This window comes from Equus asinus, chromosome 1, assembly GCF_041296235.1.
Source record: "Equus asinus isolate D_3611 breed Donkey chromosome 1, EquAss-T2T_v2, whole genome shotgun sequence".
Classification (NCBI taxonomy): Eukaryota; Metazoa; Chordata; class Mammalia; order Perissodactyla; family Equidae; genus Equus; species Equus asinus.
The window spans coordinates 124,752,324-124,774,369 of NC_091790.1; the positions used below are offsets into that span (position 1 = coordinate 124,752,324).

Here is a 22,046-nt window from a genome sequence, read left to right on the forward strand (position 1 = left end):
GGCCAGAGCGCGGCATTTTTCCCCTTGAGTCATACCACTTGACTCTACCTAACTTCTGAAAAGTACTGATAAATACTTCATAATTCACTGTATTCTGAGACTTTCTGGTGTTCTCTCACATTCATGGAAGTATGCTTTTTGTAACACTGGCAGCTTCTGTAGGTGTGGAGGACAAATGCTTCACTCATTCAAACCAATTTTCACGGCAGAGGAAAAACAGACCTACTTTCTGTATTTTGTTACAATAGCCAGAGGCTCTTACCAAACTAACATTCCTGCCAAAAAGGATTTCTCATTCTCTATTATCTCTGCAAAAATCCATCCATAGTGTCGATGTAGCTGGTAAACTGCATTGTGTAAAATATATATATATGTATATACCTGTCCAACACTTGGTCCTGCAGGATCCCCGTCAAGTGTACGTCCATTCAATACTTGGAGACTTTCTGAGAGACACGCTGCTTCCTAAGGCAGCATGTTCCATTTTTGAAGGGCTCTCCATACTCGCAAGTTATTTCCTGTATTAGACTGATCTTTTTAAAAAGTATTTTGAAAATAATATATGCATATGGTAAAAGAAATTCTAACCCAGAAAAGGGAAGATAGAATAAAAGTGTGTCTCCTTTCAACCCCTGACGTATCCCTTCCCCCCAACCCTCCCACCATTTAACTATCAGAAGTAATCTGCATTGGTGGTTCTTTATCCTCCTTCCCTGTATAATTACATACACACACTCACACACTTTTTTTTTTAATGGGAACACACTGTACATATAGGAGTATATATAAATATACCATATATGTGGGTTATATAATCTATACATACTCTAAGTATATATAACATAAATATACTGTGGGGATATCCTTTACACATATTTACTTAACATATTTAAGATTATTGTGTTAAGGATGTGCAAATCTATTTCATCTAATTTACTTTTAAAAATTTTTAGTCATCATTTTAACTTTATTGAGAATTTTAGCTTTATTGAGAAAGAGTTAACATCCCATGTGGTTCACTTATTTATAGTATGCAAGTCAGTGATTTTTAGTCTAGTCGCATATGTGCAGCCATCACCACAGCGAATAGTAGAGCATTTTGAGCACCTCAGAAAGAGACTACTCTACCCTTTACTGTCCCCTCCTATCCCATTACCCGCACCCTCAGCCCTAAGCAGCCACTAATCTGCTTTCTGTCTCTGTAGATTTACATATTCTGGACACTTCATATAAATAGAATTACATAATATGTAATCTTTGTTTGTTTTAAAGATTGGCACCTGAGCTAAAAACTGTTGCCAGTCTTCTTCTTTTCTCTCTCTTCTTCTTCTCCCCAAAGTCCCCCAGTACATAGTTGTATATTCTAGTTGTGAGTGCCTCTGGTGCTATGTGGGACATCGCCTCAACATGGCCTGATGAGCTGTGCCATGTGGTGCCCGGGATCCAAACCTGTGAGACCCTGGGCCGCCAACGCATGCAAACTTAACCACTTGGCCACGGGGCCTGCCCCATATGTAGTCTTTTGTGACTGACGTTTTTCACTTAGCATGATGTTTGAAGAGTTCATCCATGTTGTAGCATATGTTAGTGCTTCCTTCTTTTTTATGGCCAAATAATATGCCATTGTATAGATACTCTACGTTTTGTTTATTCCTTCATCAGTTCATGGACATTTAAGCTGTTTCTACCTTTTGGCTATTATGTATAATGCTGCTATAAACATTCATGTACACTTTTTGTGGACATTTGTTTTTATTTCTGTTGAGTATATACCTAAGAGTGGAATTGCTGGGTCATGTAGGAATTCTACGTCTAACCATTGAGAAACTGTGAAACCATTTTCCAAAGCGGCTGCACCATTTTGCATTCCCACCAACAGTGTATGAGGGTTTTGATTTCTCCACATCCTCAGCAACACTTGCTGTTGCCTGACTGTGATTCTTGCCATCCTAGTGGCCATAAAGTGGTGTCTCATTGTTCTTTTGATTTGCATTTCTCTGATGGCCAGTGACCTCAGGAATCATTTCGTGTACTTAGTGGCCATTTGTATATTTTCTTTGGAGAAATGCCTATTTATATTCTTCACCTATTTTTAATTAGATTATTTGCCTTTTTATTATTGAGTTGTATGAGTTCTTTGAATATTCTAGATGTAAGTCCCTAATATGATTTGCAATTATTTTCTCCCAGTCCATGAGTTCTCTTTTCACTTTCTTGATAGTGTCCTTTGAAGCACAAAAGTTTTGAATTTTGCTCAAGTCCATTTTATCTGCTTTTCCTTTCATTCCTCATGTTTTTGGTGTCATTTCTAAGTATCAGTTGCAAAATCCAAGGTCATGAGGATTTGCCCCCAGTGTTTCAGTTTTATAGTTTTCATGCTTGTATTTTGGTCTTTCATTCATTTTGAGTTAAATTTCTGAATAATGGTATGAGTTAAGGATCCAACTTCATTCTTTTGCATATGGCTGTCCAGATGTCCCTGCACTGTTTGTTGAAAAGACTTCTTTCCACATTAAATGGTCTTGGCACTCTTGCAGGAAATTGTTGACCATGAACACGTGGGTTTATTTCTGGACTAACAGTTCTTTTTCATTGATCTCTATGTCTGTCCTTATGCCAGTACTACACTGTCTTGGTTATTATTATTTTGTAATAAGTTTTGAAATTGGAGCATGTAAGTTCTGCTTTGTTCTTTTTCAAGATTATTTGGCTGTTTGGGGTCTCTTGCTATTCCATATAAATTTTAGAATCAGCTTGTCAATTTCTACAAAGAAGTCAGCTGGGATTCTAATAGGGATTGCACTAAAATATTTTTCTACGTATACTTGATTTTTTTAAAAAAATGCAAGCAGAGCAAAAGGGTATATGATAAGAAGGTCACCTCATCAAAGACAACCAATAACTATCACAAACAGTTCATTTTGTATTCTTCTAGAAATTGAAATTGTATACCAAGCATATATATATTTATACCTCCTTTTAATATAAATAGAACATATTATTTTGCTTTTTGTCTTTATCATTTTTTTATCTTTATCTCTTTGAGAGTATTCCATGTCAGGAAGTGTAGATCTGCTTTTTTACAAAATGGCTGCATAGTATTATGTACTGTAATCTCTAACCAGGCCTTTCTTGATAGACCCCAAGGTCTTCCTTTTACAAACTGCTGTAGTAAAAATCTTATATATACCTATTTGTGCCCATGCCCAGGTATGTTGGCAGAAGAGATTACTAGGAGTGTAACTGCTGTGTCACAGGATATGTATATTTTTAATTTTGATAGATGTTTAGGCTTGGTTATGCTGCAATACCAAACTATCTTTAAAACAACAGAGGTTTATTTCTATCTCACTTACCATTATAGATTAGCTGGTGGGCAGCTCTACATCCTCCTCACTCAGGGACCCAGGCTGAGGGAAGCTCCCTCTCCGTGCTTCCATGATTGTTCAGGCAATACGGTGAATCAGCACTGACTTCTTAGGCTCCTCCCCCAGCACACGTTGCTCTTTAGCTAAAACAAGTCACGTAACCACACCTAATTCAGAGAGAATGAGAAGGTGCAGTTCTGCCATGTATCTGGAAGGCGAGGAGCCAGAAATACTTGGTGAAGGGTACTGATGACTACCACAGCGCAGGTTGCCAATTTTAATTTTTAGACTCTCTCTAAAGAAATTTTACCAGAGTGTAAGCTAGTAGAATATTTATTTTTTCCCCATGTTTATAAATGGAGGACATTTTTGGCAACTTTTCTTAGAATGTTCTTTTCCTCCTTCCTTGCCTCATCCATCAATGTGTAAGTGATTGAAAAACATACATCTTTGTCAGTCTGTCTGGTAGGTAAAAATGTATTGTTTTGGTTTTTTAAATTTTCTATCTTAAATATGAGTAAGGTTGAGCATCTTTTCATGTATTAATTTTTAAGCCATTTGTATTTCTTATTTTGTGAACTTGCCGGTTTCTGTAGGATGCCTACTCTATTTTTTCTAATCTGTTATTACTTGGTCAGTAAATTTTTTTTATGAATTTTCTTACTTTTATGTATTCAAACATCTCAGTCTTTTTTCCTTCTGGCTTGTGGGTTTTGTTCATGTCTTATTTAGGAAATCCTTCTCCATTCTAGGATTTTGAAAAAGAAGAACAGAAAGCTTGTACGTATCTTCTCTTTAATTGTAATGAGATTTCTCGAAACTGTATTGGACTGGCCTCATTTCTCTTTCATGGCATTCCTGCAAGAGCTTGAAAATGGCTACCATATCCCCTTTTAAAGTATAAACCTTTCTCAGCTAGAAACATCCCCCAGTTCCTATAATGGTTTGTCCAGCTGTATTTTTTGAGGCTCTTTCGGTATCTAGGCCCCAGTTTTCTTTGTCTCTAAAACAAAAGTTTTGGACAATGTCTGTATCTTAATACTATAAGATTACATGCAGAGTCTTAATTATATACAAATAAATGCCAAACAAAATTTTATCTAGCAGAGGCCCCACATTCATCTGTTATTAATACTAATGTATAAGTAATTTAAATTTCTTAAAAAGAATTGCAGAGGTTAAGCATCATTCCTCATGGTTTTGTTGTTGTATCTGTTACCCAAATTACAGACCCAGTTGCAGCACTGTTGCAAGATCTGATTTCAGTCTGTCCTTAAAAATGGCAAAATAGGGGCTGGCCCCGTGGCCGAGTGGTTAAGTTCGCGAGCTCCGCTGCAGGCGGCCCAGTGTTTCCTTGGTTCGAATCCTGGCGCAGACATGGCACTGCTTTTCAAGCCATGCTGAGGCGGCGTCCCACATGCCACAACTAGAAGGACCTACAACGAAGAATATACAACTATGTACTGGGGGGCTTTGGGGAGAAAAAGGAAAAAATAAAATCTTTTAAAAAAAATGGCAAAATAGATGAAAATATCAGGATGCTTTATTTTAAAGGATAATTGCCATCTCTGAATCCTTCATGACTCAATCACCAAATAAGTGACTGTAACTATACAGTGATGTGTGAAGCAGGTGCCCCTGCTGCCAGCAGTTACGGTCTAGGAAATCTTCATTTAGTTTGCAAGCTGATATTGTACTTTTCTGGGTGCATGACTTAGGCGTGTGCCTGACTTAGGCATATAAAATTGTCATGACAGACAAAAATTTAAAAGACACCAGAAGTAAGTACGTATTATATTTCCAATGGCAAAATTTCTCTCTTTTTTTAAAAATAAGCATAGGGTCTTATAAGGTCTTTATAAGGTCCATTGTACGTTTTCCAATGGCAAAGGTACTTTTTTAATATTCACATTCCATTCTCTATCTTTTTTTTTGTAACTTCTGGAGAAATTAGACATTATTTACACTGCAGAATGCCTAAAATTAGTAACACTCTTACACCATTTGGAACTTCGTGTTTATTTTTCCAATTACAAATGAAGGTGGCTAAAAAATTGTCTCTATTGCTCATCAAAAGCTTACAAAAGTTGGGTAAAGACTAAGCTTTCTGAAATTGCTATATAAAATATCTAGTATGCCCATGGGAGTGGTTTAAGAGCCCTAGTATTTGAATTAACTGTCAGTTTTTTTAACAGCCACCAGAGGGAGTTGCACGCTTAAGTTACCTTTATCCATTAAAATTTAATTTTGAAAGCGGATTTAAAAGGTACTGAAAACTTGTTCTCTACCCGTCATTCCCTCTCCTTTTTTGTCTGTTTAAGATAACGAAGTAGATAGGTAAGTTTAGAAAACCAACGGAGTCAATGTGTGATGGAGATGTTGAATATGTCACTTATTTCCTTGGTAGAACGAGCATATAGAAAAGCCACCTTCTGTGATGGCAGCGACCTAAGTCTTGCCGTATTTCAAAATGTATTAACTCTTGCTCAGTGAAAATATTAAAACTAAACATTCAGTGAGACTTTACAACTCAAGTTTTTGTTTTATCAGGATTTCTATTTCTTGGACTTAAAGTTAGTATTTTACTCTACTATCCATTAAAAGTCAAATTGTCATTATTTTACATTTAATAGATGTTCATCAAATGGCTACAGTTTTCAAAGTTTAATGCTGGATACCATGTGGTACAAAGTTGAATTCAGTGTTTACCCTCAAGGAGCTTGGGGTGTAATTGAGATGTACTTGATATTGAAAAATCTAAAATGCTGAATTTTTTCAAGTACAAAATGAAACGAATTCATCTAACAGAAAAAGCTTCTCCATTAGTGTGATGATGATTTATAAATACCAAGTAATAATATGTAAGCTCTTCAAATGGTTTCTCCCCTTGACCTTGTTTCCTTCCTTCACACTTCACTCGGGGTATTAATTTATTTAATGCCCTTTGAACAGGTAGTACAAAATTAAGCTCCATTACTATTCAGATTATCTTGGATTCCAGAATAGTAAAATTTTAATTCGTGTGTTTTTGGCTGAATAACTAAAATATTACAGCGCAAATACCACAAATGAAGCCGCAGCACAGTTTTTACCCAGGCCTTATTGTGGTTTAGCTACTTGTATGTAACGATATTATTTTAATTTCATCAAGATATCCATATTTGTGTGCATATATTTATATATGTTATATGTATATTCCTTCTGTATACAGACATAACGGTGTGTCTAAGTGTAGGTCTTTTTTTTTTTTTAAGTCGTCCTTGTTCCACGTTGAGTAGACCCTCCAGTTTAAAGGCTAGTATCTCTCTTCAGCCCTGGAAATGTTCTTATTCCCAGTTTCTCCATTGTCTCTTTCTAGAATTTCTCTTACTCAGCTATCTAACATCCTGGACCAACCTTTTACTTATTTGTCATTGTCATATCCTCAGTATATTGTACTTCCTCGTCTTTCTATTCTCTAGTTTAGGAGATTTCATCAGTTTTTGTTCCAACTCATGTATGAAGTTTTCATTTCAGCTGTGATGTTTTTAATTGCCAAGAGCTAGTTCTCTGATTCCTTTTTCATAGCAGATTATTGTTTTATGGGTGCGTTATTGCCTCACATCTCTTAATGGTGTCAATGGTGTCAATTAGAATTTAAGTTCTCAGCTCTCTCTTTAATTATCTCTGCTTATTCTGGGTTTAATCTTTCTCTTTGTTTATCTAGATCTTTCGTATGTCAGATGTTCCTCAAATGTATGGTGATCCTTGGCTTTTGGTTCATATTTAAGAGTGAAGAACTATGAAGGCTAACCAAAAGCGCTGTGTAAGAAAGTGAGACTTGTCGCTTGGCCGACTTTGCTTTGTGATGCATAAGTGAGGAGCCAGCTGCTGCAAGAGAGCGCTTCACCGCCACTACCTAGCATTCTTTGTGTATGTGGACCAGCTTGAGAGATGTGTGTTTGGATGGGCCCTAAGAGTAAACATAGCTACCTGCCCTTCCACAGCATGCGGAGGGGTGGACGGTTCCAGAAAGACATCCAGTTAAGCCGCTCTTTTCTGTGCCGTTCCACACCTCTGCCTCCTGTTACTGCCTTCTCCAACGTCTGAAGCCTCTCGGTTTCTGCAGGGCGAGTCAGCTGCCTGTTCGTCTGCAGCGCTTTCCTTGTCCCTGAGCCTGTAGCTTCCTCCGCTCTCCTGCCGTAGTCGGCGCCGTTTCATCTCCTTTCAGTCTTCTGGAAACTTGGTGAAATCTCTTGTTTATTAACTGCCTTCTTCCTGCTGTTTATCATTGTGGAATTGTACCAGTTTTATTCCTCTGTCATTTTCATGGGGTTTCAGGAGGCGGAAGATTGTATAAATAGAATCTCAGTCAACCTTTTTTAAATGAAAATCCTAGCTAATATGATTGATTCTTCATCATTTGGCTTTTTAAGTCCCTCTTAGTCTGTATGTAAATAAATGACAGGAAGGGAGAGGATTGTTCCTTCAGCCTGCTCACTGGATTCTGTATAACAAATCACCCCTCCTCCTGTGTAACCACATCTTAGTAGATGGCGTGTGAGCCTACTGCATGTGTGTGTGTGGTTGGTATGATTTTGTTTGTAGCAGTTTCTTCGTATGCCAAAACAAAAAAACAAAACCCCAAAAGCCAGTCTTAGGGATTTCCTCAAATCCCTCCTCACAGTCATTCCCATAGCAGAGGTGAAATTTTCTAGCCTTACCCCACAACTGCATCTCTCTTTGCAAGCTCTCCCCTTCTTTTGGACCCTGGAAGTATAATTATGTTTCTTTCTCCCCTGTCAACACCTAACCTTTTTTCATTTAGTGGAGGCTGATCAGAGCAAAAGCATCTTTATAAATAGTGTAATTATTATTCTTTATTATGAATTAATGTTGTTTCTTAATGGATATGTATTGTACACTGAATGTTAAAATTGCAGACAAAAACCACAACTAGAGAAAAAAGTTTAGCTTTAGCTGAATTTTCATAGTAATTTTTAGAAATTCACCCTGACACCCCTGTTTTCTTTGTAATTCATCTTTCTCAGATTCCTATCTAAAAATCCTAAACCACAAGTGAAAAGTGAACTAGACATATAAAATCCAGGCAATTAGAAGAAAGAATTGCTAAGAAATAAAGATCATATCTCTTTCCTACTATGTTCAGAGCATTTTTTAGCTTGTTTATAGTTAACAGACATACTTCAGAGATCCTGAGTAGTCTACAAACTAGGTTTGTCTTTTCTAAGTAATATAGTCGTTATAACTGCTCTAAGAAGTTTGTTTTCACTAGAAAGAAATCTCGAACACATTCTAAGACAATGGATTCACGGTATTTTACTTTAGGGCTTCAGTCTGATCATAGGAGAGAATCTTGCCTTTACTCCCAAAGTCAAGGCAAATCTTTAGCTATTGCAGAAACTGCTTTCTTTGTGAATTCCTCAGGATGTAATATTTTTTCTATTTTAGAAACATTTAACTTCAAAACAGCCCCACAACAATACCTTCAGTAACCGTGGCTCCTTTATGTCTCCTAAATCTTTTTTGAATCAGATTTCTACCCATTGCTGAAAGCTGTCTTCTTCTAATATTGGCCTTCTGTGTAGCTCTCAACTCTGGTTTACACTCCTGTTTTGATAGAAACATTAAGAAGTACCATATTGAGGATTACTGATGGAGCTGTCTGTGACGAGGAGAATGTTCAGCTCCTGTCCTGGAATGTATGTTCTGACATCCATTAATTGGAAAATAAATTAGAATATTCTTTTATGGTTTTCCATAAGGATAAGAGTTCTACACTAGCATTTTTTTCCCCTTTTATCATTGAGAACCCCTTTATCTCCAATATTTTGCCCCAAAGTCTTTCTTTTTCTGAAATGAATATTGCTACACTGGCTTTATTTCAGTTTTATATTTGCCTCGCATAGTAATTTCAAAATTTCCCTAGCTGCCTTCAAGGTTTTCTCTGTACCTTTGGTTTTCAGCAGTTTGACTATGATGTGTATAGGTTTGGTGTTTTGTTTGTTTGTTTCTTTGAGGAAGATTAGCCCTGAGCTAACATCTGCCACCAATCCTCCTCTTTTTGCTGAGGAAGGTTGGCCCTGAGCTAACATCCGTGCCCATCTTCCTCTACTTTTCTGCGTGGGACACCTGCCCCAGCATGGCTTGATGAGCGGTGTGTAGGTCTGTGCCTGGGATCCAAACTGGCAAGCCCTGGGCTGCTGACACAGAGCATGCAAACTTAACCACTGTGCAACCAGGCCAGCCCCTGTGCGTAGGTTTTTTGTTTTGTTTTAATACTACTTGGAGATCCCTAGGCTTCTTGGATCTGTGGTTTATGATCTTTCATTAATTTTGGAAAAATATGTGGCTATTATCTCCTCAAATATTCTGCCCTGTTTTTCTCTTCTTCTTCACCAATTACATGTATATTAGACTACTTGGTAGTGTCCTGCACCTCTTGGATGCTTTGTTATTTTTTCCACTCTTTTCTTTGTAGGCAGTTTGGGTAATTTCTGTCTTCAGTTCACTGATTGTTCTGTGTCCAGTGTGCTGGTAAGCCTGTTGAAGGAATTCTTTATCTCTGATACAGTATTTTATGTCTAGCATTTGATGCTTTTTTTTTAAAGTAATTTACATCTCCTCAAATGATCCATCAGTCCCTGCATGTTGTTCACTTTTTAACTAGATCTTTTAATATATTAGTCATAGTCAGTATTTCTAAATTCCCTATCAGGTAGTTCCAGCATCTGGGTCATCTTTAAGCATCGTTCTATTGATTGTTTTCTCTTGATGATAAATTGGCTTTTGCTCTTGCATTTCTGTCTCATAATTTTTTATTGAATGCCAAATATCATGTTTAAAAAAACAGAAGAGACTAAGTAGTATTATATACTATAATGTAATAGTATAAATAATATTTACACCCAGAAACAACGAGAACACCTCTTTTTCTGTCAGGTTATTAGTTTGAGGGGTTGAGTCAATTGAGTCAGGAGTGGAGCTGGATTTGGGGTTTGTTGTTGCCTTGAGTGCACCACAGTCTTCAAATATCTCCAGCAGTTGCCTGCTCTTACCTTGTGTCTCTTAGACTGGTGCCTAAAGTGCAAAGTGTTTCTCTTACTTTCGTCCTTTTACTTTGAGCCTTTTTGTGCTGCCAGGGGTCCCCATTTATTCAGTCTTTGATGTGGCCAGCAGGTCTCCATGTGATCTGATAAAGGGCCAGATAGTAAATTATGTAGCATTTTGCAGGCCTCGTGGTTTCTTTCGCAGCTACTAACTCTACTGTCGTGACACAAAAACGGCCATAGACAATAAGTAAACAAGTGAGCTTGGCTGTATTCTAGTAAAACTTTCACAAATCAGGCAGTGGGCCAGATTTGGCCCATGAGCCATAGTTTGCCAACCTGTTTAGAGTCTTGCTCCTCCCCCACCCCCACCTCCCATCTCTTCTACCTCTGTAATATAAGCTCTGCGAGGCAGAGATTTTTCCCTCTTTGGTTTGTTGATTTCCCAAGTGCCTACAACAGTGCCTGACACACAGTAGGCTCTCAACATATCGTAAGATTGGATTGGTGAATTTGCTTCTAAGTGTTTCTTATAAACAGCATATAACTGAATTTTTAAAATCCAGTATGCTGATCTCTTATATCTAAACAGATACAATTAATTAGATTGCAGTTATTGTGATTATCGATATATTTGGAATTATTCCTGTCGTATGTTTTTGTTTGTCTTCCAATTCTTTCCCTTTATTCCTTCTTTCCTGCCATCTAAGTTCGATCACATTTTCTTTCTTCTTTTGTTCTGTCTTTTAATTTGGAAACAGCATTCTGTTTGGCTTCCTCTGGTGGTGATCCCTGAATATTTAACGTGTATATTTGCTTTAGCAGCATTTGAAAGTGTTCTTCCTAAACACTTTGAAGACCTTAGAATGCTTCGCCTCTAGTCTTCATCTTTCCGGTTTCTTGTTACTCTTTTCTAATATTTTAGTTTTCCTTTATTTTAAACAATCTCTGTCACCCCACCCACTTCTGTGGTCTTTTTCATTTGCCTTATACTTAGAACTTTTTTAGATTTATTCATCCTATTCCTTCCTTTTTTATTAATTTCTTATCAGAAAACATCTTTAGAGTTCTTTCAGCAGTAGTCTGTGGTTGGTAAATTCCCCCAGATTTTCTCTGGAAATGTCTTTATTCCTCCTCATTATTTCATTATCTTCTGGAATCTATTATTTCTTTTTTTCTTTTTTTTTAAGATTTGCACCTGAGCTAACATCTGTTGCCAATCTTATTCTTTTTTTTTCTTTCCCTTTTTCTCCCCAAAGCCCCCCAGTACCTAGTTGTCTATTCAAGTTGTAGGTCCCTCTGGTTGTGCTATGTGAAACACTGCCTCAGCATGGCTTCGTGAGCGGTGCCATGTCCACGCCCAGGATCTGAACTGGTGAAAACCTTAGCTGTAGAAGCGGAGCACACAAACTTAACCAGTCGGCCATAGGGCTGGGCCCAAGGAATCTATTATTTCTTTTTTTAAGTTTTGGAAAATTTTCAGCAAGTATTTCTTTGAATTTTGCCTCTCCTCCATTCTCTCTATTGTCTCTCTCTAGAACTCCTTTTTAGATTTATGTGAGCTCTTTTAACCCCTCTTTCATCTTTTCTATCACTTTATCTCTGTGCTGGGTGATAATCTTAGGGCTGTCTTTCAGGTTACTAACAGTGTCTGACCATATCTAATCTACTGTTTCTCTATTTGACTTTTTCATTTCAATGACTATTTTTCACTTGTAGAGGTTGTTTATGGTACTTTTCCAAATCTGTCTGTTCTTTCATTCATAGTGTCTTATTCTTTTGTTATACTTTTGTTTTTTCTGTTATCACTATAATCATCTTAAACAGACTTTTCCATAGCTTCTTTCAAACTATTGTAAAATCTTTAAGTTTGAGGGGCTCAGCCGTCTTGGGCCATTGATTCTCATGGTAGGTCAGTTTCTTGTTTGGTCATACTTCTCCTTTGAGGTTTTCCCTTCATTGAAGATGTCTATGGATGCCATAGTAGCAACTCCCTGTTAGTGGAAGTGGGTTGCCACAGCAGTTTGCATTTGCTTCTGCTAGGCACCCCAAGGAAATCACCAGCCTGGGATTAACTGTTATAACATCTCACCCTGAGGTTCTTTCTCTGCCCTTATGGTATAGATTTTGACCGCTCAAGTGTGGTATAAGCTGGGTTTCAGTTTCTCAGGAAATCTGTTCTTATCCCCTCTCCATATATAATACTGAATAATATCATAAATGTATATCTTGTTTTCTGATCTCAGCATAAACAAACCATCATTTAGTCGTTAGAACCACTAGGTAAATGTATTTAAATTTTTTTTCTTCTTCTCCCCAAGGCCCCTCAGTACATAGTTACATATGTTCTAGTTCTAAGTCCTTCTAGTTCTGCTCTGTGGGGCGCCACCTCAGCACAGCATGATGAGCGGTGCTAGACCCACACCCAGGAGCCAAGCCAGCGAAACCCTGGCCCACCAAAGTGGAGTGCATGAACTTAACCACTCGGCCACAAGGCCAGCCCCTACATTTCTTTTACGTATTTTGAAAAGAAAACTTTTAGGGAGAAAATCTCCAGCATTAATTTTAAGAAATGCTGCTTTTAAATAAAATAGTCATTAATCTGAACAAATTTTTAATTAATGCCATTTGAAACATGTTGGTAGATGGTTGGAGTTTAGAAATGAAGGAAAGTATATTACACCCAGCTTTGCTTTACCCTTCATTCCCACTTCCTGCCTCTGTCTTCTCTTCTCTTATTGTCCCACTCAAAAAATAACAGCCCATGTCATCCTCTTTTAGGAGAATAAATAAACTCTCATGCAGAATTTTTATATTTTGGAAATAGAGGGATAAAACTTTGTAGTTCAGATAAAATAAACCAAATTAATAAAAGCCTGACAAAACAAAGTTGGTAGGTAGGGATGTGCACAGACCCTGCGAATTTTCAACCAGGAACGTGTGTACCTCCGACAGCATCTCCCTATATTAAAATGGAAGAGAAAGCTTCGAAATCTTAGTGTTTATCAGACTCAGCCATGGTTTGAAAAACTTGAAACATAATGCCCTACTACTCTTCCAATAAAAAGAAAGGAAAATTACAGAGGGAAACATCTGTGGATTATATTAGTGTCAGGGTTTTGTTGGGAAAAATTATCTACTGTTTAAAGTTAATTTTGAAGTACTTGAGCCTGACAGCCTCTCCTACCCCATACCCTAATTCTGGTTCTAGAATACACTGCTGGATTGAATGGCCTAAATGTACCTTGATATGCCATAGCTTTTCCCCTACTTTTTAGATTCATAGAAATTTGAGTTTAATTGAAGTTGACTGTTCAACATTAATCTACTTGACTTTCTCAATTACTGTTTTTCATTTTTAGAGCTTGTTTATTGTACTTTTCCAAATGCTGTTTTCTCATGGTAGAATCATCCCAAGCTACCTTTTTTATGGAAATGGATTCAGGTGTCTTCACTTCCAGTCCAATATCCTAAAAAGTGAGACTCACATTGTTCGGGGATGGATCACAAGAACATGTACCAAATTTTATGGCTTAATAAGGTTTCCCAAGCGGTTCATCTCATGCTCCAAGATTGATTGCTTATTTTCTTTCTTTAAAAATCTTAGGACAATATCTTCACAAAATGTAATTGGAATATAAGAAAATATAAGTGTTTGATTTCTCTAAATGTTATCATTTTTACTTTGCAGTTTGAACAATTTAATGTTAACATTCATGTGGATTGAAATCTATCTGTGTTATGTGTTGCATACATCAAAATGGGTCTAACCTAACCCACATTCCCTTCTAAAGATCTGTGAAATGTTCCTGTTAGAATCCCTTAAACAGGGCAGAGGCTTATCCTTTCGGAGGGTCAGAGGTGAATTAAATAGTAGTAAATAGGTTAATTGACTGGACTAGAGCCATTAGAGAAGTAGTAGGCTAAAAATGCTATGTTTTGTTTTTGTGGGTTTATCTAAACCCTAAAAAAAAATGAAAGCGAGTGACATTTGTCTGCTTAAATAATTGAAATAATTTTCAGGTTAAAATTTTTGAAATTTTAAACGTTTAAACTCACAATATTTTGTTTTAATGAATCTTTGGGGTTCTTGGCAAACTCATGTTTGTCACAGGAATATTCATTTGTTTGTTTTCCAAAGGCTGTGTAAAGGTTAAGTGACTAAAGTGGATGGCTCCTCATATTTACTAATATGTATTGCAGCTCTATTGGTACACCAGAAGGCCAGAATGGAACGACTTCAAAGAGAACTTGAGATTCAAAAGAAAAAGCTGGATAAACTAAAATCTGAGGTCAATGAAATGGAAAATAATCTAACTCGAAGGCGCCTGAAAAGATCAAATTCCATATCCCAAATACCTTCAGTAAGTCTATAACTGTTCTGACCCCTATTCTTGAACATGAGAATACGCAGTCTGTCATAAGTACAAAAGCTTGATCTAGTTTTCTAGAAATACCCTTAATTCATACTTGTTTCTCTGTCCTTACCTTCCTCTACCAAACTCGACTGTTTCTTAACTAATGATACAAGCATTCAATGTAGATCCTTCTCACGTGGAATTATTTTTCAGCTCGAAGAAATGCAGCAGTTAAGAAGTTGTAATAGACAACTCCAGATTGACATTGACTGCTTAACCAAAGAAATTGATCTTTTTCAAGCCCGAGGTAAATCTCAGTGCATACTCAGCTGAAATTCATTGTGTTAATTTACAAACTCATTTGCTGTGGCTGAAAAAAGACTTATCAATCATAATCTTACTGTCTCAGCTTTGACTTTGGAGCCAGATAATGCTAAAGAACTATTGGGTCTTTATTTTCTCTTACCCCTCCCTCCAAAATTTATTTGTTTGGTTGAGGAGTAATTTGATAGATTGTATAGCATTCAAATCCGCTTTAGTCCCGAGTTAAGGAAAGAGGAGGCTTAGTATGTCTGACTGTATTGTCAGAAGTATTGCTGTTAGTAGAATTTCTTACAATAATGTTTATTAAGATTCAAATATATGTACTCATATACCTTTTTCCTAGTTCCCTTTTTTGCTTTTACCTTTCAAGAATTATGCTTTTAAGAACGTAATTTAAAAGGCACCCCCACCCTAATGGTACTATCTTAATTGATAAAATAGAGAAGAGAATAAAAATATAGCTTACACATTTTAGGACAATAGTAGTTTATTATACTTGAGCTATTATTGACAAGCAGTAATTGCTTATTGTAAAAAATACATTTACAATTTAATTCAGTTCCATAGACTAAAAGAGAATTTTATAACTTAAAGCTAATTCTGAAGTTGGGGAAATAATAGAAATATATAAAACAGAAAAGACAGGGAAGGGAAGGAAGCCAGCAAAAAAGAAGTCCTTAATCACACTTTTGAGTGTGTGCCAGAATCCATTAAACTGGAAGATGATTTGCTTTATTTTTAATGTTAGTAAGCTGTTTATCTTGAAACATTCATAGAAAATGCCATGATTTAACTATAGAAAAAAAAAGTTAGTGCTGGTCTAGAAAGTATAATCCTTGAACTTGTTTCTTTTGTTTAAAATCTGAACTATTATATTACGTTAGTCCAAGATTTTTGTACTTACTTGGAGTCAAGCTATTTAGTTGCCAAAGGCCATGTTTGATCATTTAAAATTATATTTTAAATTGTTAAATTTTAAGTTATTTTAACTTGTCACGTAGAACAGGGGTCTGTGCTCTAATTCTGTTACTGTTGTACTAGCATTCATTTGGCTTCTTCCCCAGTTTACCACTTAGACCTCTGTCATGAGTACTGTATTATACCTACCTCAGCTGTTTTAAAATCCTTACATATAATTTGAGATTAGAGGTGCAAAATAAATGAAAAGCATTTCTTCTATTTATACTGTGATATTTTTAGAAGGAAAATATTTGCTTTTTAAAAAATAAAATTAAATATTTTTGAGCTGTAAACATTGATATATTTACTTTTTATATATTTCAGGACCACATTTTAATCCCAGCGCTATTCATAACTTTTATGACAATATTGGATTTGTAGGTCCTGTGCCACCAAAACCCAAAGGTTAGTGTATCCATTAGTGTGAAAACTGTTATATTTTGAAAAGCAAGATTTTAGAAAATTTTATTTTTAGCAACTCCAGAAGTGCTTCAAACTTTGGCATTCTTGGATAGATTCATTAGGAAGGTACTTTTTACTCACGTGCTGGGGGTGGGGAGGATGTGGAAGTGTAGTGTACTTACCTCTTTGAAAGTCACACGCCTTAAGTTCATCATACACTCCTAGAGTAGCAAGTTTCGGCAAAAAAAAAAAAATCAGGTGCGAAAATGAGTGTTAAAAATTTTTGACAAATAATGAGGAAGACACCTTAGGCAAGTTTATTTTTCATGAGTATCCTATTTTATTTAATTTATGCATAATTCTGTATAATCAAAATACTCTGAATTCTAGATGAAGGATTTTTGAAAATTATTACCTACTATCATTTTACATCATTGATATTTACAGGCTATATGCATACCAAATTAAGAAACATCAGAATATGTGTGGGTTTTTTACTCCAGGCATTAAAAGTATATAGTAATAGTATATAGAAATAGGAACGAGAAAGAACAAGTATGTACTAGTTCCTTGGTTTGTTAAAGAATTTTCACATTCCCTTTAAGTATCCTGTTCTCTCCACTCCCTTATTTGTTTTAAGTATAATTTAATTAGGCCTAGCTGTATCTTCATATTTTTTTTATTTAAATGTTTTTAAACATAGTTAGCTGGAATGTAAGGAACTGTCATTACAGAGGAACAAAAATGAGATTCGGGCATTTGGCACAGTAAGCGAGCGTTCAGACACTGGGTGCTGTTTGGATGTTAGTTGAGTAAAGGAAACAGTGGCGTAGCCCAACTCCTTCAAATACGCGAAGTGGGCATTTGAGACTCTGAATGAGTGGCCTTAATGTAATCTTGATACTCTCTTTCAAAAACTAGAATTTTTCTTATTAAAAGATTCCTGTTTTGCTTCAACATAATCCAGTACTTATATTCTGAGGGTGGGAGGGAGATGGAATATAAATGAGGTAAGATTGGTCTGGAGAATTGCTGAAGCAGGAAAAGTATATTGAGGGTTCGTTTTACTATTCTGTCTACTTTGGTATATATTTGAAATTTTCCACGATAAAAAGTAAGAAAAAAAATCTATTACTTAAAAGCTTTTTCACAAAAGATAGAAGCTTGGATGCTGGCTGTTTTTGGAGAAATAAAGAAACAATCATTTTTGCCTAAAGGCTAAAATAGGGAGTTATTAGTTTCATTTAGAGAGGTTTATTTGGTTCTTAAAGTCAATTCTACTTCACAATGCAGTTTTTTTAAACAGCTAAAATTAAGTGTAGAAATCACAAGTCATCCTTTGCAATCTAAGTTCCTATTTTTTCACTTCTGGTGGTTATTTAGTTTCGAAATGCCATTAATAAAAAGATTCATAATTCTAAGTACAAAATGAGATTTGCAGATGTAAGAAAACGGTTGGAGATTTTTCATTAAAAAAAAAATTCTAGGTCCCCTATTGGTTACCTTAGGTATTACTTAGTGAAGAAGATGCTGGCATTTTAGAGATTGAAATGTCAATAGAGATTGACTGGTCCCCCTTCCTAAAAAACCTCTGTAGTTAAACAAAGAGGATAGACAAGAATTTTACTAAAAATGTACCAAGTGGGAATGTTTTCTAATGCTTAAGTGAGACCAAAATTCTGTTAAGTAGGATGGATGCCCAGATTAAAACAGTCATTAAAATATTTCCCAAGTATGGGGGCCAGCCCCATGGCCCAGTGGTTAAGTGTGCGCACTCTGCTTGGGCGGCCCAGGGTGTCGCCGGTTCGGATCCTGGGTGCGGACATGGCCCCACTCATCAAGCCATGCTGAGGTGGCATCCCACATGTCACAACTAGAAGGACCCACAACTAGAATACACAACTATGTACTGAGGGGTTTTGGGGAGAAGAAGGAAAAATAAAAAGTTTTGTTAAATTTAAAAAAAAATTTCCCAAGTATGGAGTGTGAAATAATTTTAGATGGAAAAAAAAGTGAAACTTTTTTTTACTGCATTTATTTTAATGTGTTTTAGAGGACACTAACTAGTATTGTCAGACCCTCAATTTTTCAAATATTTTTACTTAAATAAGCCTTAATTAGACATTTGTTGTAAAATAATTCTGTTTAAAGAGAATTACTATATAATTAATACTCTCAAGTTGTGCATGCTTTTGGCAAAAATTGTGATGATGCCTAAAAATTGTGACCAATGCCTAAAGCTTGGAATTTTGCAGTAAAATGTTCTTTATGACTAATTAGTAAATAGGGTGCTGCTAAATGTGTCAGAGTACCAAGCATCACTTGATTATTGTAAATTTGTTATAAAAGCTTTCTGTACTTTCATCTCCTCGATACAATAGTTTGTCTTTTAAAATAGCAGAAAAGTGAACATTTAGTTCTGACTCAGTAGAGAGGTAGAATTCGCAAGCAGCATGTATTATTTTAACGTAGTTGGAATCTCTAGATTATAAACCTCGACCGAGAGGCCCACAGCTCGCGCTCCTCGTACTTTACACCTCCCCAGTAAGTTCTAGGACGACTGTGCTCAATTTATAATGGGACCCCCAGAGAAAAAGTTTCATAAGTGTAATTTTATTTTAGACACAACCTTGGAGGAATATCGTTATTTCTTATATTTCAGATACTTCTATCCATGCAAACACTCTAGAACATTGGCTTTGTAAAGCTGCAGTGACTTTATTTATAAGTAAGAAAGGTTAAACTTCGAGGATACGTGATTTTTCTAAGATCACAGAGCAGAGGAATCAGGCCTTAATAGCAGAGCCGAGAGCAGAGCTTCGTTCCCCCAAACCTCAATCTGGTATCCTTTCTGCTGCTCCGTAATAACTATGACTTAAAAATGAAATTACAAATAAAGTAGAGTAGTATCTTTACACTGGTTTTTACTTCTCCAGGGTCTATCGTTTATATATAGTTAAATAAGATTTTGGAAATTAGTTCTTTATATTTCATTTGTGTTGTTCAGCCTTATGTTTTCAAGAGAGAGAGAACATTTAACGAAAACTTTGTTCCTGGTATAAAACAGAAATATAAGTTACTGGGCAAAGAGACCCTTAATTTTAAGGAGACATAAATTCACTGTCCATATTGCTTTGTAGTAGGACACCTGCTCTCAATCTTAGGTGACATGGGAATCTTTGCTACTAGTTACCATATGAGTTGATTTCCCTTTTCTCCTGCTATAAGTTGTAGAGAATGATGCACTTTTCCCCTTTAAGGAAATATTGATGTGATTATGTGATATCCACGTTGCTCTTCCCCAGCAGAGAAGTACCAGTTTGAAAGAGGTTGGTGAGGGTCAAGCATGTATGTCATTTTCAGCTAGACGCTCCATTTAGTTAACAGGCTGCTTGCAGCTGTGTAGTACACAGTGTTTAAAGTTGCCAGTAATTTATAACTTTGGGATTTTTGCTTCTAAAATAATTTTTTTGCTTCCTTACAGATCAAAGGTCCACCATCAAAACACCAAAGACTCAAGACACAGAGGATGACGAGGGGGCTCAGTGGAATTGTACTGCCTGTACTTTTTTGAACCATCCAGCCTTAATCCGCTGCGAACAGTGTGAGATGCCAAGGCATTTCTGAGCCAAAAGGCCCCGTATCTGCTCTGAAACCACATCTGAAGTTCAAGGAACTAGGCTGGCATCAGGGGAAAAGTTTCACTGCTACATAGGATTTTCTCAAATTGAAGGTGCGACAAGATGGTGTTGTGCTAATGTTAAATGTCAGCCCACAGAGCTAATAATACCTCAGTCTAATGTCACGGGCAGTTGAAATTCATCACATGAAAAGTCATCTGCTGGAAGACTCGGTTGCCCGCTGCCTAACCATGTACAGTGTTACCAGTAGCCCGTTGTGGATAATTCTCGATCTGTTAATGCGAGCTGTTCCCAGTACCTTCTTCCCCTCATGTCACTACTGAATTTTGACAGGAGGAAGGACTAGAACGATGGCTGTTTTTTTTAAAGCTTTCGGTGAAACACTACAAACATGAAGAAAAGGAGCAAGGTTTAACTCTTTAGAACTCTGCTGCCGCATAGCGCCAGTGGATGGAGAGAACTTCACACGTCTGTGGTACTCTTGGCCTTGTCTTTGTCTTCCCTGAAACGCCTCCGCTCTGTGAAGCCAGCATCTAGGGTCTGAAGGTGGAAAGGAAAGCAGCATGCATTGTCTGTACAAACGTGCAGTGAAACATCCCGAAGCTTTTCCTACTGTACAGATCTCTCAAGTCTGCTTTAAGGGATCTCTTTTCTTTATTATTTTCTTATATTTCTATATGTATAGTGTAATAGTCTTTTGTTAACTAATTTTCTTTTTTCCTTTTAGTGATTAAGCACGATCATGTCCCTTTTTAAGCCTTACCTGCGAGAAGCAATGCCTTAAAATAAAAAAGCATTAATGAAATGAAACTATGCACAAAATAACTTTCCTCTACTTACTCTGTACTTTGCCCTCCTGAGTGCCGATGTTCTCTGAAGACGTACAGATGCTGCACAGTGAATGCAGAAACTGTTACGGGACTTAGGTCTGTAGGCCACACTATATACTGACGTTAGCGGTGAGTGACACCACACAGTGTTTTATCTTCCACAGGGAAGCTTAAAACAAAAGATATTTTAACCCACGACAGAGCACCAAGGTTAAGCTCCCTTCGTCTGCCTGGTGTCCCACAGAACTGTCACAGGAGATTTCTATGGGGAAAGTCCCGTTTCCAAACCAGCCACAGCAGCAGTACCTACAGCCCTTTTTCTGGAGAGAAGTTTAAATGCTTTACTGTTGGGGCAATTTGTTTCTAAACCTGACTTGGTGACAGTATCATGTGTATTTATAAAACAAGGTTAGTTGTATTTAGGACAACTGAAGAAAAGCTGGAAAAAAGAAAAACAAGCAAACTTGAACACTGAAGCAACCTCAAGCATCTCTTTATTTTGATGATATATTTTTATAAGGAAAATAAATATTCAGATGATCAGGAATGTATATAACTAAATGAAATCAAGACAAAGAAATAACAGTATGCATTTAGAAAGACAGAACTATGGAATTATATATCAGTGCTTAGAAGGGGCTGAGGGAAGTGCTGAAATGCAGCGAGAGAGGAGATGATGTGGACTGCCACCCATGTAAATGTCTGCAAATGGATAGTTTTTAAATAAACAGGATTATTACAGGTGATCTATATGAATGTCAAAGCCTTGACTTCCAGGCTTTGAGTTTTGTATATGGGAAGAAATATGACAATCCTAGTTAACGAGACAATAGACCCACAGCCCTTACATTTGATGCGTTTCATTTTAAAAACAGGCCTTGTTTTTCAGCTTCATCTGCAGTTCTATGTGAAGATTGATCAATCAGTTTTTACTTGTTTTATTAATAAAACGTAATTTGGATATCTTGAGTTGATGGTTTTGTGATTTAGCTGGGTAAACTATCTTTGTAACAGATAAGTTATTTATAAAAATTAAAAAACTTATATTCTAATGTGGATTTTGTGGCTTGTTTTTAAAGTTTGTGGGACAGGAGATAATTTATACCCCAGCAGA

At 36.5% G+C, this 22,046-nt stretch overlaps 1 protein-coding gene across 3 annotated transcripts in view; it reads left to right on the forward strand.

The window, feature by feature from the left end:
- The window catches only part of TAB2 (TGF-beta activated kinase 1 (MAP3K7) binding protein 2), a 77,919-nt gene extending 55,935 nt beyond the window's left edge, over positions 1 to 21,984 (forward strand). For all 3 annotated transcript variants that reach the window (XM_044768394.2, XM_044768383.2, XM_044768400.2), the window contains 4 exons: positions 14,621 to 14,781; positions 14,989 to 15,082; positions 16,384 to 16,464; positions 19,946 to 21,984. In XM_044768394.2, coding sequence (XP_044624329.1) covers positions 14,621 to 14,781; positions 14,989 to 15,082; positions 16,384 to 16,464; positions 19,946 to 20,088 — 479 coding nt within the window. In that variant the 3' untranslated portion in view covers positions 20,089 to 21,984. The remainder of the gene's footprint in view (positions 1 to 14,620; positions 14,782 to 14,988; positions 15,083 to 16,383; positions 16,465 to 19,945) is intronic.
- Positions 21,985 to 22,046: the final 62 nt, after the last annotated feature.